Below are 24878 nucleotides of genomic sequence, written 5' to 3'. Positions count from 1 at the left end.
TGGTTCTTTTGTTTCAAAGTTATTGCGAAGTACCTTATGCTGGTACAGCCATTGAGGAAAAACGATTAATTTTTTTTCCAGCGATTGAGATAATTTAGAAATGGTGATTACTGGGTTTCTCAATCATCAGTTTATCTGACTCACCTATCTGACAGTCTATCCCAGGCAATCGCATTAGCGATTTCGCCAAACTGATGATTGAGAGAACTAGCAATCACCATTTCTCAGCCATCTCAACCCCCATCAGAATAAAATTTAACACTTTTTTCCCACCGGTTGTTCTAACTCTCGTTCTATTCTATTTCTACTTCCAAATATATGTAATTTATTTTTAATCACTGGCTGACAATGTCGTGTTATATGAAGGAAGCGAGGGATTTATTCATTGCACGAAGATAAATACAAATTCTGTAAATTTTTCTGATATCTTCACTTAAATTTTTCGAATTGATTCCGTAATCCGAGAGTTAACTGTGAGTCCCGCAATTTTTATTGATTTTCTCTTTTCGTATGCAGGAACTTGTCATTTTAAGAGTTGGAAATTCCACTCGCCACCAAATGAGCTGATAACACACATTTTCATATCATACCGGGGCCTCCAATTAAGACATCGCCAACACGCTTGTTTGTAAAATGTGAATGACTTTACCAAATTCAACATCTCAATAAACTAAAAAAAATGTGAATAATACGAGCGTGACAGGCGACGATTGGGGGGATCATTTAAAAAACCAGGTTTAGGATTACCAGGTGTTTCGGGACACGCGAGAGATTCCAACTCGGTGTTTCTCTCGTCCTTTTTTAAACACTTTTTTTTTTACCCCTTCATGTTAAAGAGTACGCAGGCAACATAGTACATTCCTCGCTAGTCAGGTTGAGGTGTCGTATTACCAACTGCTGACCGTTCTCTCAATTTTTTGTCCAAAAGAAACTCTGAAACGTGTGTTATACCCAATGCTAAGACCAGCCAACCAATCTCTACTCTACTTCATCTTATACCGAAGATAAACGTTCCCTTTGCGTCGATAAAGCTACGTTAATTTATTACTATTCTCAGTTTTAGAGTTTATGTACCCAACGCTCGGCAAATTCTCTATTCCTTCCATCCTGTTTGGACATTGTCGCCGAGTCAAAGCCCCTTGGGTGTTGTGAGAGGGTGGGGGGAAGGGGTTTCTCAATTTCAAATGTCTGCGAGTTTGCGAAAGCTCGGTTACGAGTGGAAAAAAAAATCACATTTCACGTTGAATTCGTCTTGGTTTAATGCACATGTCTTACTCATGAGGCCCTCAGGGGTGTCGATGAGTATCGATCGTATGTCGAGAGGTCAATGCGTTGGTATTTTCATGCTAAATTTCATATTTTCTATTGTTCGATTTCCCTTGAAATTCGAGCTATGGGAAAATATTTTGTTAGCAATAATCCGATTTTTTTGAAATTTTGGTCTTCGAAGTATTCCAATAAAAGCCCTGAGGATCGGAAAAGCTCATTTCTGTCGGAGTATGGGAGCGTTTCGCTTGACAAAAAACCACAACTCGAGCACTGGGATGTCCTTAACAACATATTTCCAAGAATTCGCGTGTCGTGGAGGTGCACAATCGCAGGTCACCCGTATTACCCGAAAAGGATAGTGGAGTGTAGTATCGATATACAGTGAAAAGGTGCACGACTTTAACTTCTATCCCTTTTAGCTGGACCTGAAGAGGTTGCAGTGTGGATTATATAGGTACATATGCCGGGGTAGTGCAAGGGGAGGGAGTTATGCGCATGTATTAAATTTCAAACTCTCGCCCGAGGCTAGACTAAGACTGCACGCTTGGTTCCTCCTATATATCCCTGGTTATAACCCCCCCCCCCCCCTCTAGCATCCGAAGGTGGATAGGTGGCAAGGTGCAGGCGCAACTACGACCTACGACCTTGGCTTGAGTCACGACTTCAGATGCAACCGCACAAGGCACCACTGTACTTCTCTCTTACACTCTGTCTTATTTTACTCATGACCATATGTGAAATGCCCTTACACCATTCTCTCAATTTGAATTATACAGTATAATACCGTTTTATTGCAAACTTGTGTTTATTCTTATGAATGAAAAAAAAAATTATGAAAAATTATTATCCAGTCGGTTCATCTTCTCATGAATAATTTTCCCTCGAATTTCCAGTAAATTCTGGGCATTTTTTTTAACGGCACATTCTTAGATCAGAAAAAAAATCATAAAGATCAAACGTTATCTATTTTCAATGGAATCATCTTTGTGTCATCTCTAACTGAGAATAAAAAATTATTTTTCCCAGTTGATCGAGTAGAAGTCTCGTAAAAGGGCCATAGGTTTCCCCTCGGGGTGAAATTTTCCCTTGGTCCATAGTGGTTGCGGTAAAAGGGCGGAGGGAATGGGTTCAAATCGTAAAATCCCAAAAGGAGATAAGCGATTAAAATTAAAAAATTGAATACTATTTAGTAGCATCAATGAAAGGTATCTATTGGTTCTCTTTTAAAGCGGTAGATTTGACGAATTTTCGAAAATTCCATTTATTGCTCGTCCCAGTTAATCCCCAACTGTAAAGTATGCTTTGCTCTATTTACAATGATAAAAAGGAAGCCATGGCCACAGTGAAAATTGATAAACGATCCTACTCTCTCTCTATTCTTTTACCCATTGATTTTTTCATGAGGCGTTAATAACCCCAGCTTACGACAGGGAATATGTTTACATCCACAGTTCAACGCATTTTGCGGTGTTATTTTGGAATATGAAAGAGATTCAGCGAAGATGTGCCACACTCTGGTAAGCCCAAAACCTTGGCCCGAATAGCAAGGATGGACCCCTCCTCCCTCCCTTCACCCCCTCGGGATTATTCGCACGAAAAATCTAGAACTTGTTCGACGTGTAGTATGGTAAATCGTTCAGTGAGTCAACCCGTCAATTAGTCTTGGACCAATGTGTCACACTGAAATCTCAACCCGCGCTCGGTGCTGTGGCTATTTTTATTCACGACCGCAATTTTCATGTCTCAGATGAGAGAAAATTTGTAATGAGATAAGTGGGAACATTAATTTTTTATTCCTGTATTTTTGAATGAATATTTGAAGGTGAAGGAATTCCATTAGAAAGTGGGAAAAATTATTTAATGTCATGATAGAAAATTTTTGGTATCAAATCCACTCGGATAATATCAATACTGTCGATCCAATGGCAAATGCATTTTGCTAAGTAATTTTCTTATTGGAATATAAATCGTGAAAAATTTAGTGACATCACTTCAATCATTGCTTAAGTGGCAAAAAAAAATTCCTTAATAATCCGCAATTTATCAGGAGGTAAATTTGCAGGACGAAAAAAAATTCGAATCAAGGTCAAGGTCACATCGAAATGAATCCCCCAAAGGGGCCAAACGGTGCTTGGCAAACCGGTCGCTACTCAGTCGACGATTATTAACCGAGAAAGAAATGTTTTCATACTTCATTATATTTTATCTTGTAGTTTGCCAATTAATTCATCAACACCGACACGAAATGACAATTAAATCGTTTGATTAATATCATGACTTTGATGAATAATGGAATGCGACGTGGTGAGTATAAATAAAAGTGAGAATGCTTGGGGAAAAGAGAAATGAGGATGTTCAGGAGAATTATTGATAATACCATAGTTTTTGTTGAAATTTAACAAAAAAAAATTTATTCATCAATTTAATCCAAGTGACTAGCACTCAAATACATCATCAATTTGCAAAAATCCTCAAATTGTTTTGGAATGTATTTAACATGGATCTATCGATAACCATTCGCCTTTAGTAAGGCACTCCGTAATCACACTATGTACAGAAGGAAGTTCTACAGTCTTAATTTCTAAAGTAGCCTTCATCAAGGTGACGTAAGAAAGAGCACATGATCTTTTTTATCATTAAAATATAAACATTGACTCTCACACTGCAATCATTCATGGCATTCAAGAAAATCCAAGAGATATTAATCAAGAAGTTCATGAAAATTCTTCCATCATCGAAAAACCTCCAATTGTATCATTTCCTCTTCTCTTTACTTCTCAAAAAAAAGAATTAACAGATAAATAATTTTTTATTTACAACGACCAACGGCAATAGTCAATAAATGTCTTGGCTTTTTCTTGAAAAAATCGCATATAACCATTAAAAATAATCGACTTAGGAACATACCTCATTCACTCGGGACACTGATGGTTTAATCACCACCGAGACAACGTCATCGAGTAACAATTAATTTAAGCATTAAGTGAAACGTGGATACATCTTCTTTCTTCTCCCACTGTTGCATATATAAAATTTTGGAAAGTGAATTGACGATGCCTCTTCGTACCGTTTTCTCCAGGCATCCGGACACGTTGGACATTTTTTTTCTTTCGTTTGTTTTTACATTGGGCAGGAAAAATTAAGTAAAATGAATGGCAGTGGATGGGCGAGTTTAAAAACATTAATTCCAATGGGTAAAAAGCTACATGACAGTTTGTAATGAATACAAAATTGTATACGATTTTTCTGATTAATTGGAATGAGAGTGGAATTTTTTACATTATTGGGGTATGAGGATGTTGAAAGGATATCACATAATTGCCACGAAATCATTACCTGTTTTTTCAAAGAGGAGCATGTCAATGATGAAATGGCATTTTAATAATTTTCTTTTTTTATTGCCCTTTAGTTTTTCATTTCTTTCGAGGCATTTAGAATTCAATTTGCCTGTTACTGGGTGAAATGGCACTTTGAAAATTTTCCATTTTTCATCTCATTCGATCGTCTTTAATAATTTCTCATGGAATTTTTAATTAAATTTTCTCCTACTTGGTATGTACACATCGAGTGAAAAGTGGTCAATGAAAATGTTGATTGTCTGTTACTTTTTCATCATTCTTCATTTTCGGAGGCAAGAGGTATTTTCTACCATTCATTGAGTGCTCGTACACCATTATTTAATGCATAAAAATTCCATGCATCAGTTTAATTTTCAACAAAAAAAAAATGTCTTTCAACATTTCAAAGTTATGGGAGAAATCGAATTCGCACCACTTGACAACTGATTCAATTCAATTACAATTTCACAAAAGGTTTCACTGTTGAAGAACACCAGTCCTTCACCATCAATTGCACATCTCATCGCAATTCAGGTCCCAGTAGTCTTCATCTCGACTTTCAACTGACTCTCGTGCGACCTCCGCATTAATTTGACAATTTCTCCAGCATGGAGTCAAGTCCAAACTCCATGAGGAGAGCCTACACCTCGGAATCCTTCCACCCGAGAGGAGTGAGGGCTGAGGCGTAACGAACCACCTGTACCACAACCCGAGGACTTTCGATCCTCGGGGGAAAAATAATCTTATTCAACGATTCGCGTAGACATTGCTGCTGAGAACAATGACATTAGTGCGTTTCTCGGGTTCGTCACGTCCTCCGAGTAGGAGGGCGCACAGGAGGCGTCATATGCTCAACGATGGCCTCTTCTTTCTGTCTTTCGTCGTGTTCTTACCAAATATTGTGCCTAGTACTCGCGATACTGAGTGGACACCGAGTTTTCGTCTTATTGGCAGGGCTCGAAGTAGTTGAACTGATCGCGCCTCACGCAATAGGGCTTGAAAGGCTAGGGCTGCACCCGCAGGGCTTTCGGCTGCACTCACCTCGTAGAATTGACATCCGTGAGCTAGAGACAGCTGTTGACCCTCGTCTACACACACCTCTCTGTAATTTAACAAATCAGAAAGCCTTTTTCAATTGAGAGAACAATTTTTTTAGTGAAAATTTCAATGCCTTTCGTCATTTTAAAACTCAACGCTGATGTGATTGAATATTCATGGAGTGAAATTTTATAATTATTTTCGGTTCAAATCAAATTCAACATTAGAACTCGAAAGTTTTCTATCTTCCATTATGGACTCATTTATCTGGTTTGAGGATAAAAGTGAGAATATTTATGAAAATCGGGGAAAAACCAGAAATAATAGTGTTGAGTAATTTTCGGTCATTTTATTTTATTAAATGTCATCAGTAATAGAACAATCAGAGGAAGAGATAAGTATACAAGTATCTTAAGTGAAACCAAGAGGGTTAAGAATCCGAGAGTACCATTGAACCCCACACGGCGAACTTAAAAAGATATTTATGAGTGCAATTAAATTCATGAATACATGCGGGAATATTCGTGAATTCCGCTCGGTTAGTGGGGAAAGAGGATGATGGCGTGGGTGGTTCAACATACAATTTTCATTCTGATGGATATGCGTATACGAGAATGCCAGTTGTTTTTAAAATGCACTATGTCTCACTACCGTTAATCCGTCGGTGTTGCGTATGGAATACGCAGAACATACAAAAGGATGGTATCGCCAGTTATTTTCTATTTTTCCGGACTAACGGAATTCCATTGATTTTTTATTTGCACCCAAATTCTGTTTGATTGTATTTTTAATCCTCGCGTCTACTCTCAATCGTTTTATTCCTTTATTATCCTCAATTCTCCAAATCTCCTGGGGAATCCCCAGTTGTCTGTCCCCAACCTGGAGAACACCTCTACCTGCTTCCCTACCCTCACTTAAGGAGGTCCTACCCTAGTTGTCCTCTTCCCACTTAAATCGGCCAACCTCCTATCCCTCCAATGATGGTTACTTCCCAACTACCTGCGCCCAATAGCATATAACCCAGACATTTTTTGAAATTATACTAGTATCACCGCATCGTTCACGGCTCTATCTAATACCGCTAGTGAATAAACGGAAAGAAAAAAAAAGACAAAAGTGTTCCACCCGATTTATTTCAAGTCCCCCGGAATTCACCTGTCACATCCTTTCCACACATTCCTCAAGATCCGTAACTACAAAAAACTGAATCAACTGCACAAAGAACCGATTCGGCGTGCAGTAGTTAGAGTTGAGATTGTTTCTACAGAGTAGAAATCTAGAACTTACAACTCTAGAAAATTCAGGTTAATTACAATCTCAACCCCTAACATTTGTTGGTCCTTCGAGCCGGATGTCAACTACCCTATCCTATCCCACAGTGTAGTGCTTCCGTAAAAACTCTAAATTCTCAAGTGTTGTGTTGTGTGTGCTAGCAACGGGGGAGCTCATCAAACTCTATGATAAAACGAACTCCTCCTCCATCACGACGCGGCAGCGAAAGTGACATCCCACCTCGCAGAATCGAACGCGACGCTTCCCCTCATAACAGCAACAGCGAAGATTCACCCTCAACAATGTCACTAGACAAACTCAAAGGCAAACGGACGGCCTTCAAATCACACCTGACCAGGACCGAGACCTGGACTAAAAAGGTTAATATAGACACATCCATTGGATACATCGAGGCCAGGCTGGAAGCCCTCAACGAGAAATTCCGAGAATGGAACATCACCAACGACGAACTCTGCGAGCTGGATCAAGACAACACAGAAAGCAATTTCCAGGATGCTGAAGAAATAGAGGAACGTGTTTACACTCTCCAAGGTTTTATGAAGAGTTTGATCAATGATAAAACCTCCCAGCCTCCACACGTGTCAACTTCAGGTCCAACCGATCAAGCATCACTTCCTCCAGCCTCAGTTCGTAAGTCTCACAAAATGAAACTACCAGAACTCGCACTCCCAACATTCGATGGCAGTTACGACAAGTATCGCGGATTTCGCGACCAATTCAACTCACGGCTTGGAAAGGATCCAGATTATGACGACGTAACAAAATTGTCATATCTCAAGAACTGCATGGTCGGAAAAGCCAGTGATTCCATCAAGAACTTGCCAGATGAAGCTGAAAATTACAAACTTGCTTGGACACTGCTCGATAAAAAATACGACAAACCCAGGCAAGCTCTCCAACTTCATCTAAAAACTCTCTTCGATCTCTCCACACAACCAAAGAAATCCGAGATCGAAATCACCAGCATCGTGCGTCAGAAGGCTCAATCACTCACCAGTTATGGCGACGAAAAGGTGCTCCTGAATGCAGTTTACTCGACCATCATCCTCAACTTATTGGATTCTGAAGTCGTGTTTCAATGGGAAACGACCATCAAGGGTAATGACATGCCAGATTACACAGAACTCCTGGACTTCATCGAGAAACGTGGCATCTGCGCTGAGACAACTGGACATGGAATGACCAAACAGAAGCCACCACAGAGTCATCAGAAGAACTCTACACAAAGGCCATCATCTGGAAGTCAGAAGATCTCCAACACCTCCAACATTCCCAGAGCACAGACCTTCATGACCACATCCACCAGAAAGTGTCCAGTGTGTGAAGAAAATGGACACAGGATCTACGAATGTCCAAAGTTCGATGCCATGAATGTTTCTCAACGAGATAAGTTCATTCGTGATCAAAATCGCTGCCTCAATTGTCTTGCGAAAGGTCATGGTTACAACGAATGCTTATCGAAAAGCCTCTGCAAGGTCTGCAAACAAAAACACCACTCCAAGATTCACATGGAACGCAGACCCCCAGCACAGCCAGAAGCATGACTACCCCAGGAAGCCTCTTCAATACCCCTCGCCATGTCTCTTCCACTTGGATCCACCGGACAGGATGTCCTCCCCACTGCCATCATCAACATCCTCGATAAGGCCAAGCGACCAGTCCAATGTCGGGCACTTATCGATACGGCATCAACAAGGAATTTCATCACGGAGGAGCTAGCCAACAAATTAGGTATCAAAAGAATCAAGTGTTCGATTCCAATCGGAGCTCTCAATGAGTTGTCAACTGTGGTACACTATAAAATATCCACTGCAGTGACATCTCGCCTCAACGGGTTCACACGGCAATTGAACTTCCTCATTATCCCAAGGATTGCCGGTCCACTTCCCACCGAGCAAGTAGACAGGGAGATCCTGGAGATACCAGCAAATCTACCACTCGCAGATCCAGAATTCCATAAGCCAGCACCAGTTCAGCTCCTACTAGGATCCAGCACGTCCATCGCCACGCTCAGCATTGGTCAGATCAAACTGTCCAAGGCATCGGACATCTACCTCCAAAAAACTCAACTTGGATGGATCATCTGTGGCAGTGTCAATGATGAACTCGACACTTCAATGGCAAGATGTCATTTCACCGAGATCATCAACCACTTCAAGCAATTCTGGGAGATAGAAGACATCGGGCTCAAGAGGAGCCATCAGTCAGAGATCGAAGCAGCCTGCGAAGATCACTTCCAGAAACACGTGTCGCGCACTCTAGAAGGAAGATATATGGTCGCCCTCCCGTTCAATACACACAAAGAACGACTCGGCACCTCCTATCTCCAAGCAAAACGCCGACTTCTCTCACTGGAACGGAGATTCCAGTGGAATCCACAACTCAGAGCTGACTACACCGCTGTGATCGAAGAATATAAGCAACTCGGTCACATGAGACGTATTGATTCGGAAGTAGAAGAGGGCTTCTATCTTCCACACCACGCTGTGTTTAAGGAAACCAGCTTCACCACCAAGACACGCGTCGTCTTCGACGGTTCTGCTCGCTCCAGCACTGGCATCTCTCTCAACGATGCACTCATGGTCGGGCCGACCATTCAAGATGACATTCTGTCCCTCGTTCTACGCTTCAGACTCCACAACTTCATTCTCACTGGCGACATCGAAAAGATGTATCGCCAAGTTCTCGTGACACCTGAAGACACCAAATTCCAGCGCATCCTCTGGCGAGAAAACGGTAAAATAGAAACCTACGAGTTGCAAACAGTCACGTTTGGACTCACTCCAGCTCCATACCTCGCCGTCAGGGTTCTTCACCAACTCGCTGATGATGAGAGGGAAAGGTTCCCTCTTGCTTCAGCAAAACTCAAGCAGGATCTGTACGTCGATGATCTCCTCACCGGTACCAACACCCTAGAAGAGGCTCTACAACTTCGAGACGAGATTATCAGTCTCCTAGCTACAGGAGGATTCAATCTCAGACAATGTGCCTCCAACTCTTCAGATGTCCTTCAAGGTCTTCCTGAAACTACAGTGAACATCCAATTACTCGGGGGAGAAGACCCCACTCTTAAAACTCTTGGTGTGCGCTGGAATTCAAGGAACGACTGCATAGGATACACAGTCAATCCAATAGCCACCAGGGAGACCATCACCATGAGGACAATTGCTTCGGACGTAGCGCGCATCTATGATCCACTTGGCCTGCTCAATCCAGTCATCACTCACGCCAAAATTATTCAACAACAACTGTGGCGGCTGAAGTTAGACTGGGATGATTCTGTTCCTGTCGAGATCTACACCCAATGGCAAGAGTTCGCATCACAACTACCCCTCCTGAATGACATCCACTTCAAACGTCAAGTGATCACCAGTGAGAAATTCGAGATCCATGGATTCTGTGATGCTAGCAATCGAGCATATGGGGCCTGCATTTATCTACGTTCTATCTCTCAGGATGGAAATGTCCAGGTCCACCTATACTGTGCCAAATCCCGCATCACACCCATCAACCACACCAGTGATCAAACGACTCCTCGCCTAGAATTGTGTGCAGCCGAGCTACTCTCCAACCTCTATGATATCGTGAAGAAGGCCACCCATATCGAACCAGAAAGAGCCTTCTTCTGGTCCGATTCCACGATCGTTCTTCACTGGATCAACACTCCTCCTCATCTTCTTCAGAGATTCGTCGCCAATAGAGTGGCTAAAATTCAAGAGTTGACCATCGCCAGCAACTGGAGACACGTTCGCACCCACGAAAATCCTGCAGATGCTATATCCAGAGGTCAACTAGCCTCAGCCTTCCTCGACAATCAGCTCTGGAAACATGGACCTATCTGGCTTCAACAAAACGAAGAGCACTGGCCCCACTTCAATATCGGGAAACCCATTGAACTCCTGGAATTTAAGAAGGCAACTGCACTAGTTGTCTCAACTCCAGCCAAAAACCCCATTCTCCAGCGCTTTTCTTCTTTTGAACGACTCAAAAGATTTTGTGCCCTGTGTCTACGATGGAGAGCCAAGGCAAAATGGAAGACCAAGGTACCACTCTACCTCACTCTTCAGCAACTAAAAGACTCAGAAACGCGAATCATCCAACTGGTCCAGCAAGAAACCTTTCAGTCAGAGCTGTCGTTGCTTCTTCAAGGAAAACCTCTACCTCCAAAGAGTCGTCTCATCAACCTCAGCCTCCAGCTGGATGACAATCATGTCATACGAGTCGGTGGACGATTGAAGAAGCACAGGACGCTACCTCTGGATGGAGTACATCCCATGCTGCTGCCAAAAGGACACCACGTAACCAACCTCATCATCAGGGAGATTCACCTTTTCAATCTGCACTCTGGAGTTCAGAACACACTCCACTCAATACGTCAACGATTCTGGCCAATGGATGGACGCAACCAGGTACGATTCATCATCAATAAATGCGTCAATTGTGCCAGAGTGAATCCTCCGGCAGTACACTACCGTATGGGCAATCTTCCACGTGAACGCATCACACAATCGAGACCATTTACACACACTGGCGTCGACTACTGCGGTCCCTTTTTTATCAAAGAGAAAAGGATCCGCAATCGAAACAAAATCAAGGTGTGGGTCTGCATCTTTGTGTGCTTCACTACCAAGGCTGTCCACATCGAACTCGTGAGCGACCTTACCAGCGAGGAATTCCTGGCTACCTTTAGCAGATTCTTCTCCAGACACCCGGCCTGCAAGGTTCTCCACTCCGATAACGCCACAACATTCACTGGTGCCTACAACGACCTGAAGGAGCTCTACAACTTCCTCAAGGACGAGCAGCATCAGGACTCCATTAGGCGGAACCTAACACATCAAGGTATTGAATGGCAATTCATACCTCCAATATCTCCACACTGCGGCGGCCTCTGGGAGGCTGCTGTAAAATCATGTAAACACCACATGAAGAGGGTCATCGGCAATCAGCTGCTCACATATCAGCAGCTCAACACATTATGCGTCAAGATTGAGGGTATCCTCAACTCCAGACCTCTCACTCCTGTATCATCGGACCCCAACGACTTCTCTGCTCTGACACCAGCTCATTTTTTGCATGGAGAGCCGACAACAGATCTCCCTGCTCCTGATTGGTCTGAAACTCCAATTAACCGACTTTCTCAGTGGCAACACCTGGAGCAGATGAAGCAACACTTCTGGAACCGATGGCACAAAGAGTACCTCTCCGAACTTAACGTTCGCCATAAGTGGTCCTCAGGGAACCACAACATCACCATTGGATCATTGGTATTACTCCGGGACGACAACCTGCCTCCTCTCAAATGGCGCATGGGGCGCATCACCGAGATCTACCCTGCAGAAGACGGGGTCATTCGGAAGGTGAAGGTAAAAACCTCCACCAACATCGTTGATCGGAATGTGCGACGCCTCGCACCTCTACCAGTAGATCCTCCTCCAGCTCCCATGGATCCTTCTCCAACTACCATAAGTTCTTGATCGTTATACTCTCAACGGGGGAGTATGTTGCGTATGGAATACGCAGAACATACAAAAGGATGGTATCGCCAGTTATTTTCTATTTTTCCGGACTAACGGAATTCCATTGATTTTTTATTTGCACCCAAATTCTGTTTGATTGTATTTTTAATCCTCGCGTCTACTCTCAATCGTTTTATTCCTTTATTATCCTCAATTCTCCAAATCTCCTGGGGAATCCCCAGTTGTCTGTCCCCAACCTGGAGAACACCTCTACCTGCTTCCCTACCCTCACTTAAGGAGGTCCTACCCTAGTTGTCCTCTTCCCACTTAAATCGGCCAACCTCCTATCCCTCCAATGATGGTTACTTCCCAACTACCTGCGCCCAATAGCATATAACCCAGACATTTTTTGAAATTATACTAGTATCACCGCATCGTTCACGGCTCTATCTAATACCGCTAGTGAATAAACGGAAAGAAAAAAAAAGACAAAAGTGTTCCACCCGATTTATTTCAAGTCCCCCGGAATTCACCTGTCACATCCTTTCCACACATTCCTCAAGATCCGTAACTACAAAAAACTGAATCAACTGCACAAAGAACCGATTCGGCGTGCAGTAGTTAGAGTTGAGATTGTTTCTACAGAGTAGAAATCTAGAACTTACAACTCTAGAAAATTCAGGTTAATTACAATCTCAACCCCTAACAGTCGGCCTATTTTATATCACGAATCATCACCCACGTGAGTAATACGAGAATACAAGTGTGCTTATACATTGGTTCACGGTCGAGCATACGCTGTCATTCGTCCGGATGCACTTCCGCTCGAGACTACTGGAAATCACAAATTACAAATTTTTCGAGCCATTTATTCCTTTAGTCTAATAAAAATACGTTTTTGCATGCGGAAAAAAATATGTATAAGATGAATAAATCTGTAGCGAAGGGGGGAAAGGAAACAAATTAAGTTATCTGCGACTTTGTTATCCGATGAACATGTTAGAAATGACAGGAAGGTGGTATTTTCGTAATAATCTTTTGGTATGCGAGAGGAAGTTCTCCCAAAAGTATTCGTGAAAATGCTTCCATCACTTTTAGATATTGAGATGTTTATCAGATTCCGAGGGTGATGATAAGTTAATTTACCTCATTTTATCATATCAATACAGAATAAATGATGATTAAAGGGAATAAGATAAATTCATCGGAATAAAATGGAGGGCTTGAAGGCTGTTGAATTCATGAATGAAACTTCGAAAATTCAAATTATGCATTTAGATTGGGTGGAAAAAAAAAATCAGTAAAATATTTAATTGCCATTCTCGTCTTTATGACACGGTGATAAACGTCCCCTGGTGTCTCGTATACGACAAGGTCGTGGCTTTAACGAGAATTATAAATAAAGAAAACACCGGTGGAAAGAGTTCATTGGTTTGTACGGTTGGACAGACCACATCCCTTAACATTTATTAGCACTTACGTGTGTTTTTTTTTAAACTCATTTATTCTCAATCCCGTAAATTTTATTTCGATGGTAAAAATCACCGGTAGTTGCCACTCGTCGCCTTAATGGAGGTCCATAAAGATTAGGAAAAAGTGGGGGAGAAAAAAAAAGAATGATGTGAGGAGAAGATGAACCGACTGGGCAACTATGTCGAATGCGAAATGGCGACGAGCTGTGTGTATAATATATCCGGCGTTAAATCGCATATTAATAAACTTATCGGTGCACCGGGATCTTGAAATTGTCAACAGGGCAAATGGGCGGGAAACTGGTTAAAACACTCATTCCTCCTTGTATTTTTCCTTCTCTCTAATTTTCTTTTTCTCGTACTTTTCAGTCCCTCTTGCTCTATCTCTCTCGTTTATTTCTGTTCGGGAGGTACTCTTTATTGCACTTTGATTCTCCCTCTCTTCCTCGGACCCTCTTTTTAGTCAGTGATTTTTCGCTTTTTTTTATTATTTATTTTGCGGTGCCGTTCTGCACGGGCGAACGCTGAACGAAAGAGGAATGTCGAATTATAATGTGCGACTCGGAGAGACGTTAACATCTTGCTCGAATCTGAAGATACGTGTTCAGATTTTCAGGGGACTTTTTTTTAACCAAAGGTCCTATGTATTTTATGTCATCGAGTGTGAAATTGAATGAAATATTAGGGACGAGTTTTCGTTGCAATTGCCGACAGTGCTCTATAAAAAATTTTAATTTTACAAATAGATAAAAAAAAATCATGAAACTTATACTCCACGTTAACGTTTTTTAAAAAATGCTAACGAAGCGGTGAATTGGGTAGTCGATGCAAGTTTTTATAATAATAAATTTAATTTCTACTTATACGACAATAGATGAATATCATCGTGTGACAAATGAAGGAATAAAACTACTGACTGATTAACAAGTTCTTATCTAAACATGTGATGGCACCAATTCATCTGCATATTGAGTTTCACACGATAGATGACCTGAAAAGTTGGAAATTGCGTTTTCTGAGTGAGACACACCAACGATCGGATGTGCCACTCGTTTCAATATCATGAACGGAAACAAAGGTGTCTACCAACTTAATGCTCGAGTATAAAATTAAATCTCAAAGAGAGAAGAGATTGATCGGTAGAGAGGAAAAATAAAAGATTGTAAAGTCGCGTGCAACGAGAACGACCGCCTTTTCGAAATCGTCCAGGAAACGCGACGCTGAGATCCTATTACACGCTGGCGCAAGGTGGAAAGTGAGCCAACCTCCTCTGCCACATTAACTCATTCAAGTCAAAACACTTTGAAAAATCGGAGTATTGCGAATAAAGGTCAAGCATATTGAGAAATCTATTCAATTCAGTATCGAAAAAAAAGAATCCTGGAGACGAAAAAAAATCGATGAATTTTACAATAAAACAAAACTAAAAGGAACGAAAGAAAATTTCACATCTTTACCATTTTTTTATGGTTTAATGCGCCCATTTGTCTTCCAGCCGACGAGAAAAATGAAAAAGAGTAAATGTAAAACAAGCATTGGGAAATTGTGTTAATCCAATGCTAAAACTATTCAATCGATTTCAAACAAAATTTATTTGATTGTGAATTTGATTTATCTTATTTATGTTCGTTACAACGGGAGTTATGCACTCCAACCGCTTCTACTGCTCGTATTTAAAACATCATTTTCTGGTTCATTCAAACAGCACAGCTTCCAGCTGAGAATAATGCCAACAAACAGAGGGAGTTGACTGAAAGTTCTGCATTGTTTATATTTTTTTTCATCTATCACTCTTTGCATCCATGTTTGTACTTTTTCCTGCATATTCCATGAGTCCCCTTTCGCGTAAAAATGGAAGAAGTTCAGACAACTACTTCTTAATGAAGAAATAGTAGAATGAAATAAATTAAGAAATCTTAAAATTTGGAAACTCTAAATTTAAGACTTTTCAAAATTTTTCATTTCAGACGAACTATCATCTATTGACCATCATAATGACTCACCGTGCATGATCGAGGTCTCGTTTGTTGCCGAGTAAAAGGGCAGTGAAGTACGATGGTAAACGAAGATCAGCCAGCTGTTTGAGAAGTCCTCGTGCCTCTTGAAAGCTGCGTTTGCAAGTCACACTGTAGACGATGACGAATGCCTCACCCCACCGTATGTGTGAGTACAAACAGCCATTCTCCTGAAACAATCGATTAAGAAAATTCATTATTAATTAACGGGCTCATTCATTCAATGATTCCGGCAGTTTAATCGATTCAGCTCAGCCGAAAAATTATTTATTTCTGTTTTGCTCATTGCGACAATGTTTAACGCAACATTGGTGGGCGTAACGAATCGCGTCTTCGTGTCCTCCATCCTGAGAAAAACGATTAAGGTCGAAGAGTGCACACAAGGGCTGCCCCGAATTCAACCTCTTCCTCTCCCCAAAATCTCTTTTATTTTTCATCGCGCACTACCTTCTTTTATTCTCGTGTACCTCGGAGCGATTCAACGCGACTGATCGTTATTCACCCGAGCTTGGGGGCCCACAAGTCGAATTAAATATCGCGTGTAACACGGCGATAAATGGTGGAGGGAGGGGGAGAGGGCTGGGTACATGGCCCAAAGTGAATTAAACTTCTTCTTTTATCGGTGAATTATTTTTGCAAAATTTCTGAGCCCAACTCTTGTGCTTATCTCGTTTTTACCGAGTATCTGGGGAATGTTTTAAGTGGTTGAAGTGTGAGGTTTCATGATGTCGGATTTGAATATTTGGCAAAATGATGAGCTCCTCATATATTTTTTTTATTCTCTTCTTTTTCATTGGCATTAATGAGAAAAAATTTATGAAGATCTTTTGTAGAAATTTGTCTCATCTACAAAAAAATTCTTTGAACTTTTCACCTAAAATTCAAAGTTTACGAGATACATTTTTGGATAATGCGAAATACCAATGGAGGATATAAACGAAATGTAATAAAAAATATAATTTTGTGGGGAATGTTTGAAGTGGCTGAAGTGTGAGGTTTCATAATGTTGGATTTGAATATTTCGGTTATTGAGAGGCTCCCCTTTTTTCGTTTGTCGTCGGCATTTTTCTCTCTTTCTGCAACTCTAACAAAAAAAAAAGTAGAATTACCTCGCAAATAAGTAAAACTACCTTTACAATATGTTATTTAGGGAGAAAAGGCAAATTAAATTTTTTGAAAGCAATTTTTTCATTCCGTAAAAAAAAGTGAAGTTTTAATGGAAAATTAAGTAGTTCCGAGGTAAATTACTGTAATGGGAAATGCCGAATTCCAAATAAAAGTACATTTTTATTTCGGCTGACAGACTGGACTCTGGCCTGTCACAATTTTTCCTCAACTCTTCCGTCACCGGGTGGGCGTGTTACCGAGTATGTTTGCCATCGTTTGCTGTTCGCCCACGCGAATCGATTCCCAATGGAACGGACAATGTTAAAACCTTCCGGCGTATATAAGCAGTCCTGCGACTCCTTCTATCGACGTTGTCCGATTAACGGTTGGACGTGTATATACACTTTCAGAGCACCGCACGAGGTCAATTTTACGATATTAAAAAACTCATACCTCGGTTTTACGACCCCCTTCGAGTAATTTTTTTTTCCTAATTAAAAAACACTTTCGCATGTTAAAAAAAAAAATTTCCATTTGAACAAGCCCGTAATAATATCGACGTGTAAAAACTCAACAATCAAAAAATAAGCGAATAAATCAACGAGGCCAATAAAGTTGATTTTCCACGTGGAACAAATTACGAGAATGCAGTTACCTCTGCCTCCATTACTCGCCTGATGACTGAGCCATCAGAATTGTATAATCGAAAATTATTCCATCGATTGCATTCTCATGCGATAAATCCATCAACGGTGAAAAAAATATATGTATAATTTTTCAATCAAAAATTGAAAAAATAAAACGATCTAATCAGTGACAGACTCATTACCCAAACGCAATGATTACATAATTAACTAGTGAAAATCCCCTTGCAATTGCCATAGCAGCTAATTTGGACAAGGGAGTTTGTAAGAACAGTTGGAATTACACAATGCAATACGTTTTCACGTATGTACTCGTTGCACAACATTTCATGCGAATGTGTGTGCCTAGGCTCGATGTACACCGTTGTTAATGCACTGCGGATGGATTCCCCACAGTCCAATTGGACCGATACAGATCGATCAATAAATATTTATGAGCAATTGTAAGTCTAAGAGTTTGTACCGATGTACTTCTTCAACTCGAGATAAACATCAGTGGAATATTATTGTCGAGTCCACCAGGGAATCATTCAATGAGGAAACATTTGTATTTTTAAATTCTTTGGTGACGCAAGGGTAAACAAGTGATAACAACCGACAGCGGCATTGGAAGGCCGGAATAATTCCTGTTTCCGTTTGCAAAAATTGAAATTATTATGGCTAATTTCATTCATTCACGAATAACTTGAAATTCAAAACTCGTCGTGTTGCTAAATTCTTAACTTATATCGATTAAGACCGTTCGAAAATTCACTGGCGCTCGAAAAAAAATGAAAATTCCAATTTGAGGGGAAAGTCGAGGGTTTTATATTTCCATGCCCTCCTCAACACCCACTAGGTGATGCCCCACGACACGATCATCGCTTATCACCTCAGTAACAAGAAACCAACACACTTATCTCCTTATCCCACCTAATCGGAAATATATTTTATCATCTGACATGATTTCCAACTAATTGCATTCAATCCACCTCGTTTTCTACGTGCTCACTGTATGAAATAATAAAACCCTGATAAACCCGTTTGCCGGGTAAAAATCCTTACGCAGAGATAGGGAATAAAATGGTAAATGTAATCGGTGATATTTCACGTTTTTACCCTCAAGTCATACAAAGGGAGTTCCTTTATTATCGAGGAAGTAAAAACTCAAGAGGTTCGCCTATCGTACATCGGTGAGCTAAACCCCTGGCGTCACGCTTCTGGAACGTTGGCAATTCTCCTTCTCTTCATGCCTCATGCAATTCTATTTTTTAATCAAGAGAGAATGCAAAATATTACAGGCATTCCCGATTTCAGTTCTTCAGATTAATCGTATTACAATGACATTTGCGACTTGTTCTTTTTTTTCTTTCTAATTAACGAACTGCTCCAATTATGGTTTGGTAGCAGATGTCATTTTACCTGGAACCTCATCCTCAGAGGCACAAGTTCCAGAATGTCCAATTTGATAGAATCATCGAAGTTTGAATCCTAAAATCCGTGGGAAGTATCCGAAAACTTAGGCTCGAATAAAACTCGAGTGAAAGCTCTCATGTTAGACTAGAAAATGAGAGAATCATTTCACTGGAGGAACAGCAACCAGGGTATTCTTAAGCAGTAGAGTGATTTCAAATGACAAGTCTGATGGGTAAAAAAAAGGACTTTAAATATATTTAATGGTGACGCTGGCAGCCATGTCGAAGGGTACATTGTGCACTGGCTTATGCAACACTGTAAAATACTTGGGAACTTGTTGCTACTATGTGGTGAATCGCTGTGAGTAGTCGTAATAGCAAAGCGGGATGCCACAGGGTGACGGGAATAGAGAGGGTCCACGCGTACTCAGCTTGAGGTGGAGGAGAGGAAATGCTCCGCTATCTGCTGTACGGTAACGAGGGCGTTCACGAGTCCAATCTCCACGGGATGTCCCTACACACCGCATTTTACCAGATTCCAGACGTTTTATGGATTTTAGAAAATTATTCGATATTCATTGCGCTCTGATTTTCGGTTTATGGTAGATGAATTAAAAAATAATGCGTTTAAATTTTTATCAAATTCAGGGGTATTTATTTAGTGGCGATACCTTTTTTTTTATTACGGAAGAGATTTCAATTTAATCAACGGGATAGTTAGTCAATATATTTTATTATTTCTACTTGTAGGAATTTTATTTCCTCCTCGTACTTGTGGTAGTTATCAATTTCCATGTAATGATGTTGAATAAATGAGGCCGAGAGTTTTGATAGTGGAAAGTGATCGGGTTGGTAAAATTTAATATCAAAATGATGAAATGAAACTAGTGAATTTGATTCCCTACTTTTCTCTTTTCTCGTAGTTTCAGTAATTGGGTAAAAAAAATGACTCTCAAAGCCACAGACTGGAGGTTTTCGCGGCGAGAAAATGCGGTGCTTCAAGACTCGTTACCCACGCGTTCTATAAATAGAACATTATTGCGAAGTTTCTTTGGTGTTTTCTTACCTACGGGAACAAGGTGCTCAGGTAATAATCAAAAGCCGCATATTGTCCGCTTACGTGTGCAATTACTATTTGTACGCCTACCATAGTGTCCCATATATAATTCAGGTACCAACAATCAACCGGGAGAAGTATTTTATTTGTTTGCAAATAATGAGAAATAACATCCCGATCTAGTTGAGCAGTCGATAGCGATTTTTCATGTTTATTTCGTTCCCTTTTAAGGGAAACGTCGTAAAATAGTTTATATTGGATTTTTTTCTTCAATTGAATGCTCCGCATGAAAACAAAATAATGAATTTTCTCTTCTTCTTCTTCTTCGTCCTCTTCTTCTTCAAAGGAATTGTAAAAAATAATCCAATGGCATTGCTGCAGTATTGACAGTTTATAAAAATCATATGATTCCCATCAACACACATTAAATGCATATGTGTGCAGTTATTGAATTACACCTCAACCGCATGACCCAGTGCTCTCGCTCATCGCTCAATTTTATTCTCCCCCTTTCCACTTATTCCTCCTCTGTCTTTTATTCCTCCAATGATGGCCCTAATTACCACTCGGTCAGGAGGACACTGCCAACCAGTCCACCATCGATCCAATCATAATGTAAATTGTTTCCTCTCGTCAACGACCCAAAAATTCATTTTAAAGAGCTTTAATTTTTTAATCGCATCTCTAGATATTCTTCAGAGAAAGAGGGCAATTATAAATAACAAGATGTTTTGGTGGGCAGCAAGAGGTCACCAGGTCAGCATAAGTGCGTGCTTTATCAATTCTTCTTCCATTTCGTGACGTTCAGAGAAATGAATATTTTTTTATACGACGTGGCTTTCGCTATTGGAAATTATTCCAATTTTTTGACGGTTTGGGAGGAACCACGATCTCTCTCACACTATCTCTCAATTTTTAATTTTTTATCTTTTTTTCGACTATTTAGAGGCACGATAATTGAAGAGTCGAAAACACGGGATAAAATCCTCGTACGTTAAAAAAAACGAATTCAATTTGGAGAAAAGTCAATTGATATTTTTAATTTGAGTCAAATACATTCCGCTATACATTATTTGCACAATAATTCCTTTAGTGACATTTACCATTTCCCCAAATTGTTGCTGACCACGACAAAATTCATCCAAATACTTTCTCATGCCCTCCCACTCAGAGTTTAATGTATTCCCATGAGCGCAGGCCGTGATTGCGATGTTGGTAAGCGCAGATGCACTAATCGATTTACGTATAATGGAATTAGAATACAAGACCACCAGGGGTTCTTGGGAGAGCTCCACGGGGCGTGGAGGATCACGAGAGGGAATCGAAATGGGGAACTATATCGATTTGCCTCCACTCGGTGCTCTAATGTCTGCACGTAGCGATTCCATTATCTACTGAAACATATCAAAGAGCGATGCGGAATCATCATCCGAACTAGAAATAGTTTTTCTCGTCAATATTTTTTGGAAAATAATCGAACATTGAAGATCGATTATCTATGATTAAAGTGAATAATTGAAGCAAGAAAATTCTATTCATATGTTGCTTGTCCCACATACAGAACAAAGATGTGCAATAATAGTTATCATTTTTGTTCCTCATTACACTCGTGTACAGGTAATTTCATTTTATTTGATATAACAATTGAGCCATTAATGTGGAATAGGGAAACAAATTATCCTTAAATTGTTCAAAATATATTTTTCGTTTTCTCAAAAATATTTTTCGAACAATTTTAGATAAAACGTGCAATTATGTTGCAAGTATTATTCATTTTTAACCATAAATACACTCTCTTTAATGTATAAAAAATGGTTTTCGAAGAGTTCATCCCTTTTGAAACTCATGGTAGCCTCCCCTGAATGAGATGATTAAATTTTCGAGGGAAAAATGGAAGAAATAATTGAAATATTCAATAAAATTCGATGAACCAGAGCAAATTACAGCACCAAAGACGTATACAATTCCAGGGCATCAATTCAAAACGTAAACAATGGCGTGTATACATATATATATGTAAAGTATGGACCGTTACAGACACGAGAACCAATAAATAAACTGGGAGTCGGCCCCCATGTACAGTCAGGAAGCCTTAGCAACACAGTATATGTACCTCAACCCTCTGACTTTACTCTCTAACGATTTGTACGTACGTATGTACAGACTGGTGTTTGAAATTGCCGCGCATTTACGAGCCGACTTTGTACTCGAAAATTTATTCATTTGCCATACATCCCTCGCTCCCACTCGTCATCGCGATATACAATAAATAAAATACAAACTCGATGGTGAACATATTTCTGACCAATTTTATTCACAAAATTGACGAGAAAATGAGAAAAAAAAATACTGATCGCGTCTGATCATAGTCGCTGTATCTACTTAAGTTGCGATGACTCAGCGCGTCTGGTCGAACAATGTCCGCATCCACTGAGATCCAACACCTCGAATTTCCTCGCACTCTTTACGTTTTCCTCCTTACGATTGCAAAACGAAATATAACGATTAAGCACTGTTTAATAAACATCAAGCGGATGAAAAATTTTTTATTATTCACATAATTAAGAAGTTCGTGATGAAGATGGATAAATTGGCGAAGGGTATCTTGGAGTTTGGCGACTGTCTAGGGAGCATTTGATGGAGTAGCCATTTTTCCAACGGTGGGTCCGTAAAATCACTTTAATTGACAGCCTCCTCCTCGGGCTTAATGGTGTTCTCCCTTTCCCCTTCTTCACTCAATATCGTCAGTCTACTTGCATTTGGTGTGTATAATAGTTCCCCTCCTGCATCAGTGAGTTTGACCGAGTGTGGGCATAACAAGCGCGACGACGACTCTTCCAGGGATTATCCTGGAAGGATGGACGATGCATAGAGACCTAAACGAGATGAGCCACCATTCTCGGCACATTAGAACGGGATTCGTCATTAGCATTCACATTGGTTCAAAGGTATACGGTGGATAGCTCGTTTGCCAGACCTTTAACCACCTGCCACCATAAATTTACATCAAAATATTTATTCTTGAAAATTGTTCGATTCAGTCAGTTATTCGATTGTTCACGATGTATTCCACTCATTTTTCTCCAATTCTTTGCGATCATTTAATTATTGGGGGGGGGGGGGCAATCGTTTCGCTGATATAATGGAAAAAAATCTTCATGACATTTTTTCCTCTAAATTTGATTGTTGTGCATTCGTTATTTTTTTCAGAATTAAAACTGCTCATCGCGATTCCTCGCTACCAAAATAAATTAACAAATATGTTAATTATATATCCAGTTAAGAGACTGGAATGTTTTCAATTGAGATTCTTTACAAGGTTTAAAAGTCATCTTTTTATTTTATTCGCATCGTTGGAATTGTAACCAGGAGAGAAATGACCCAAGGTTACAAAAAAGAATCTCTTGAAATTAATAATATACCTGTCTTACACGGGTGATGCGCAAATCGTGAATGTATTCGTGCCCCCAGTGAATTCGGTAGCCCGCGCGAACTTTCCTCCGTATTGCCGGGTTGTTTTTAGCAAACTGGTTTTTGGCCACCGCACCTCCACCCTCCTGCCAGTCACGGCGTCGCCAAGACGCCTCTGTCTTCTTCCGCTTGTACTTTTCAACTTTTTTACTCCTCTTTTTTCATTTCGTTTCATCTCTCGCGTTTATCTTTTTTTTCTCTCTTTCTCTTTTCTCTCTCTCTCTCTCTCTCTCGCTCGTTTTCAGTTCTTTGGCGTCTCGTCGCGCTCCAAATGTTTGCACCTGTCTTCCACAACATTCAGCCACCCGAATATCGATGGGGACGTATAGCCCCGGACGTAACGTGTATAATAAAGCCACTTGAAGTGCCACAGGCGATAGCAACAGGAATATGATAAATCGATGAGGGGAAAAATGAAGGAGAAAAATTGGAAGAGTATTTTTAGAAAGTTAAATTTATTTTTTGTCAATGGAGAACCTGTAAATAAATTTTTAAAGATATCCTTCCGATTTTTCTTACACATTCAATGTTTTGATCGACCGAGAAAGATGTTATTTTTTGTATAATCAATTATTTAAAACAAGAAACTGGCCTGATGAAAAAAATCATGACTCCAAACTCTTTTTCTAATTGTTTTTCATTCTTAAGTTAATTCGGTGTAGCTTCAAACTACCATATTCGGTACCGCCCCGTCCACCTTGAAACGACATAAAGAGCCTGAATACTCGGTTGAATTGATTGACAGGTTGAAACGGTAGTTTGATTCTCTTGGCCATCATTTACATTGAAGTTGTGACACGCCCCCTGTGCGCATCATAAGCCAGCGAGCTTACAAGCCAGACATGGGGGAGGTTTTCACGCTGTGACTACTGGCATTATTTTCCCTATGCTTTATAATTTTCATTCAGAAGTTTGCGAAAAGAAATATTTAACGATTCTGAAACACGTGAGAGTGAAAACCAGAATTACTTGAAAAATAGCTTGCAATTTTTCTAATGAAAAACTTTGCAGCATCATCTCCGACAGGACTTTTAAAAATACGTATAACTTGGTCTTACTCATCTCAATCGCTGAATTACCGACGCCTATAAGACAACATTTTTCATCTTCAATCATCGTCGGTTGCGCGGGCGAATGTACGAGGGAGAGAGAGGAAGAGAGAAAGAAAAAAGTCATCTTTACAACCGACGAGGCGGCAATAAAAAGGTGTTGATGGCACGTATGCAGGTCTCGATGGGGGAGGGGGGGGGGGGATAGAGAGGGATAGAATGGGAAAAGATGTACAGCTCTTATCCACCTTCACGTCGCAGGTCCTTTTTTC

General features: G+C 40.4%; 1 protein-coding gene across 1 annotated transcript in view; it reads right to left on the bottom strand.

Moving 5' to 3' along the window:
• Window positions 1-4147: 4147 nt before the first annotated feature.
• Window positions 4148-24878, bottom strand: part of LOC135169487 (ras-related and estrogen-regulated growth inhibitor-like) — a 34793-nt gene continuing 14062 nt past the window's right edge. Inside the window, exons 5-6 of the mRNA XM_064134542.1 lie at window positions 15873-16054; window positions 4148-5709 (exon numbers count right to left, since the gene is read on the bottom strand). Coding sequence (XP_063990612.1) covers window positions 5451-5709; window positions 15873-16054 — 441 coding nt within the window. The 3' untranslated portion in view covers window positions 4148-5450. The remainder of the gene's footprint in view (window positions 5710-15872; window positions 16055-24878) is intronic.

Source organism: Diachasmimorpha longicaudata, chromosome 1 (assembly GCF_034640455.1).
Source record: "Diachasmimorpha longicaudata isolate KC_UGA_2023 chromosome 1, iyDiaLong2, whole genome shotgun sequence".
NCBI lineage: Eukaryota > Metazoa > Arthropoda > Insecta > Hymenoptera > Braconidae > Diachasmimorpha > Diachasmimorpha longicaudata.
This window is presented reverse-complemented; position numbering and strand designations above follow the sequence as displayed.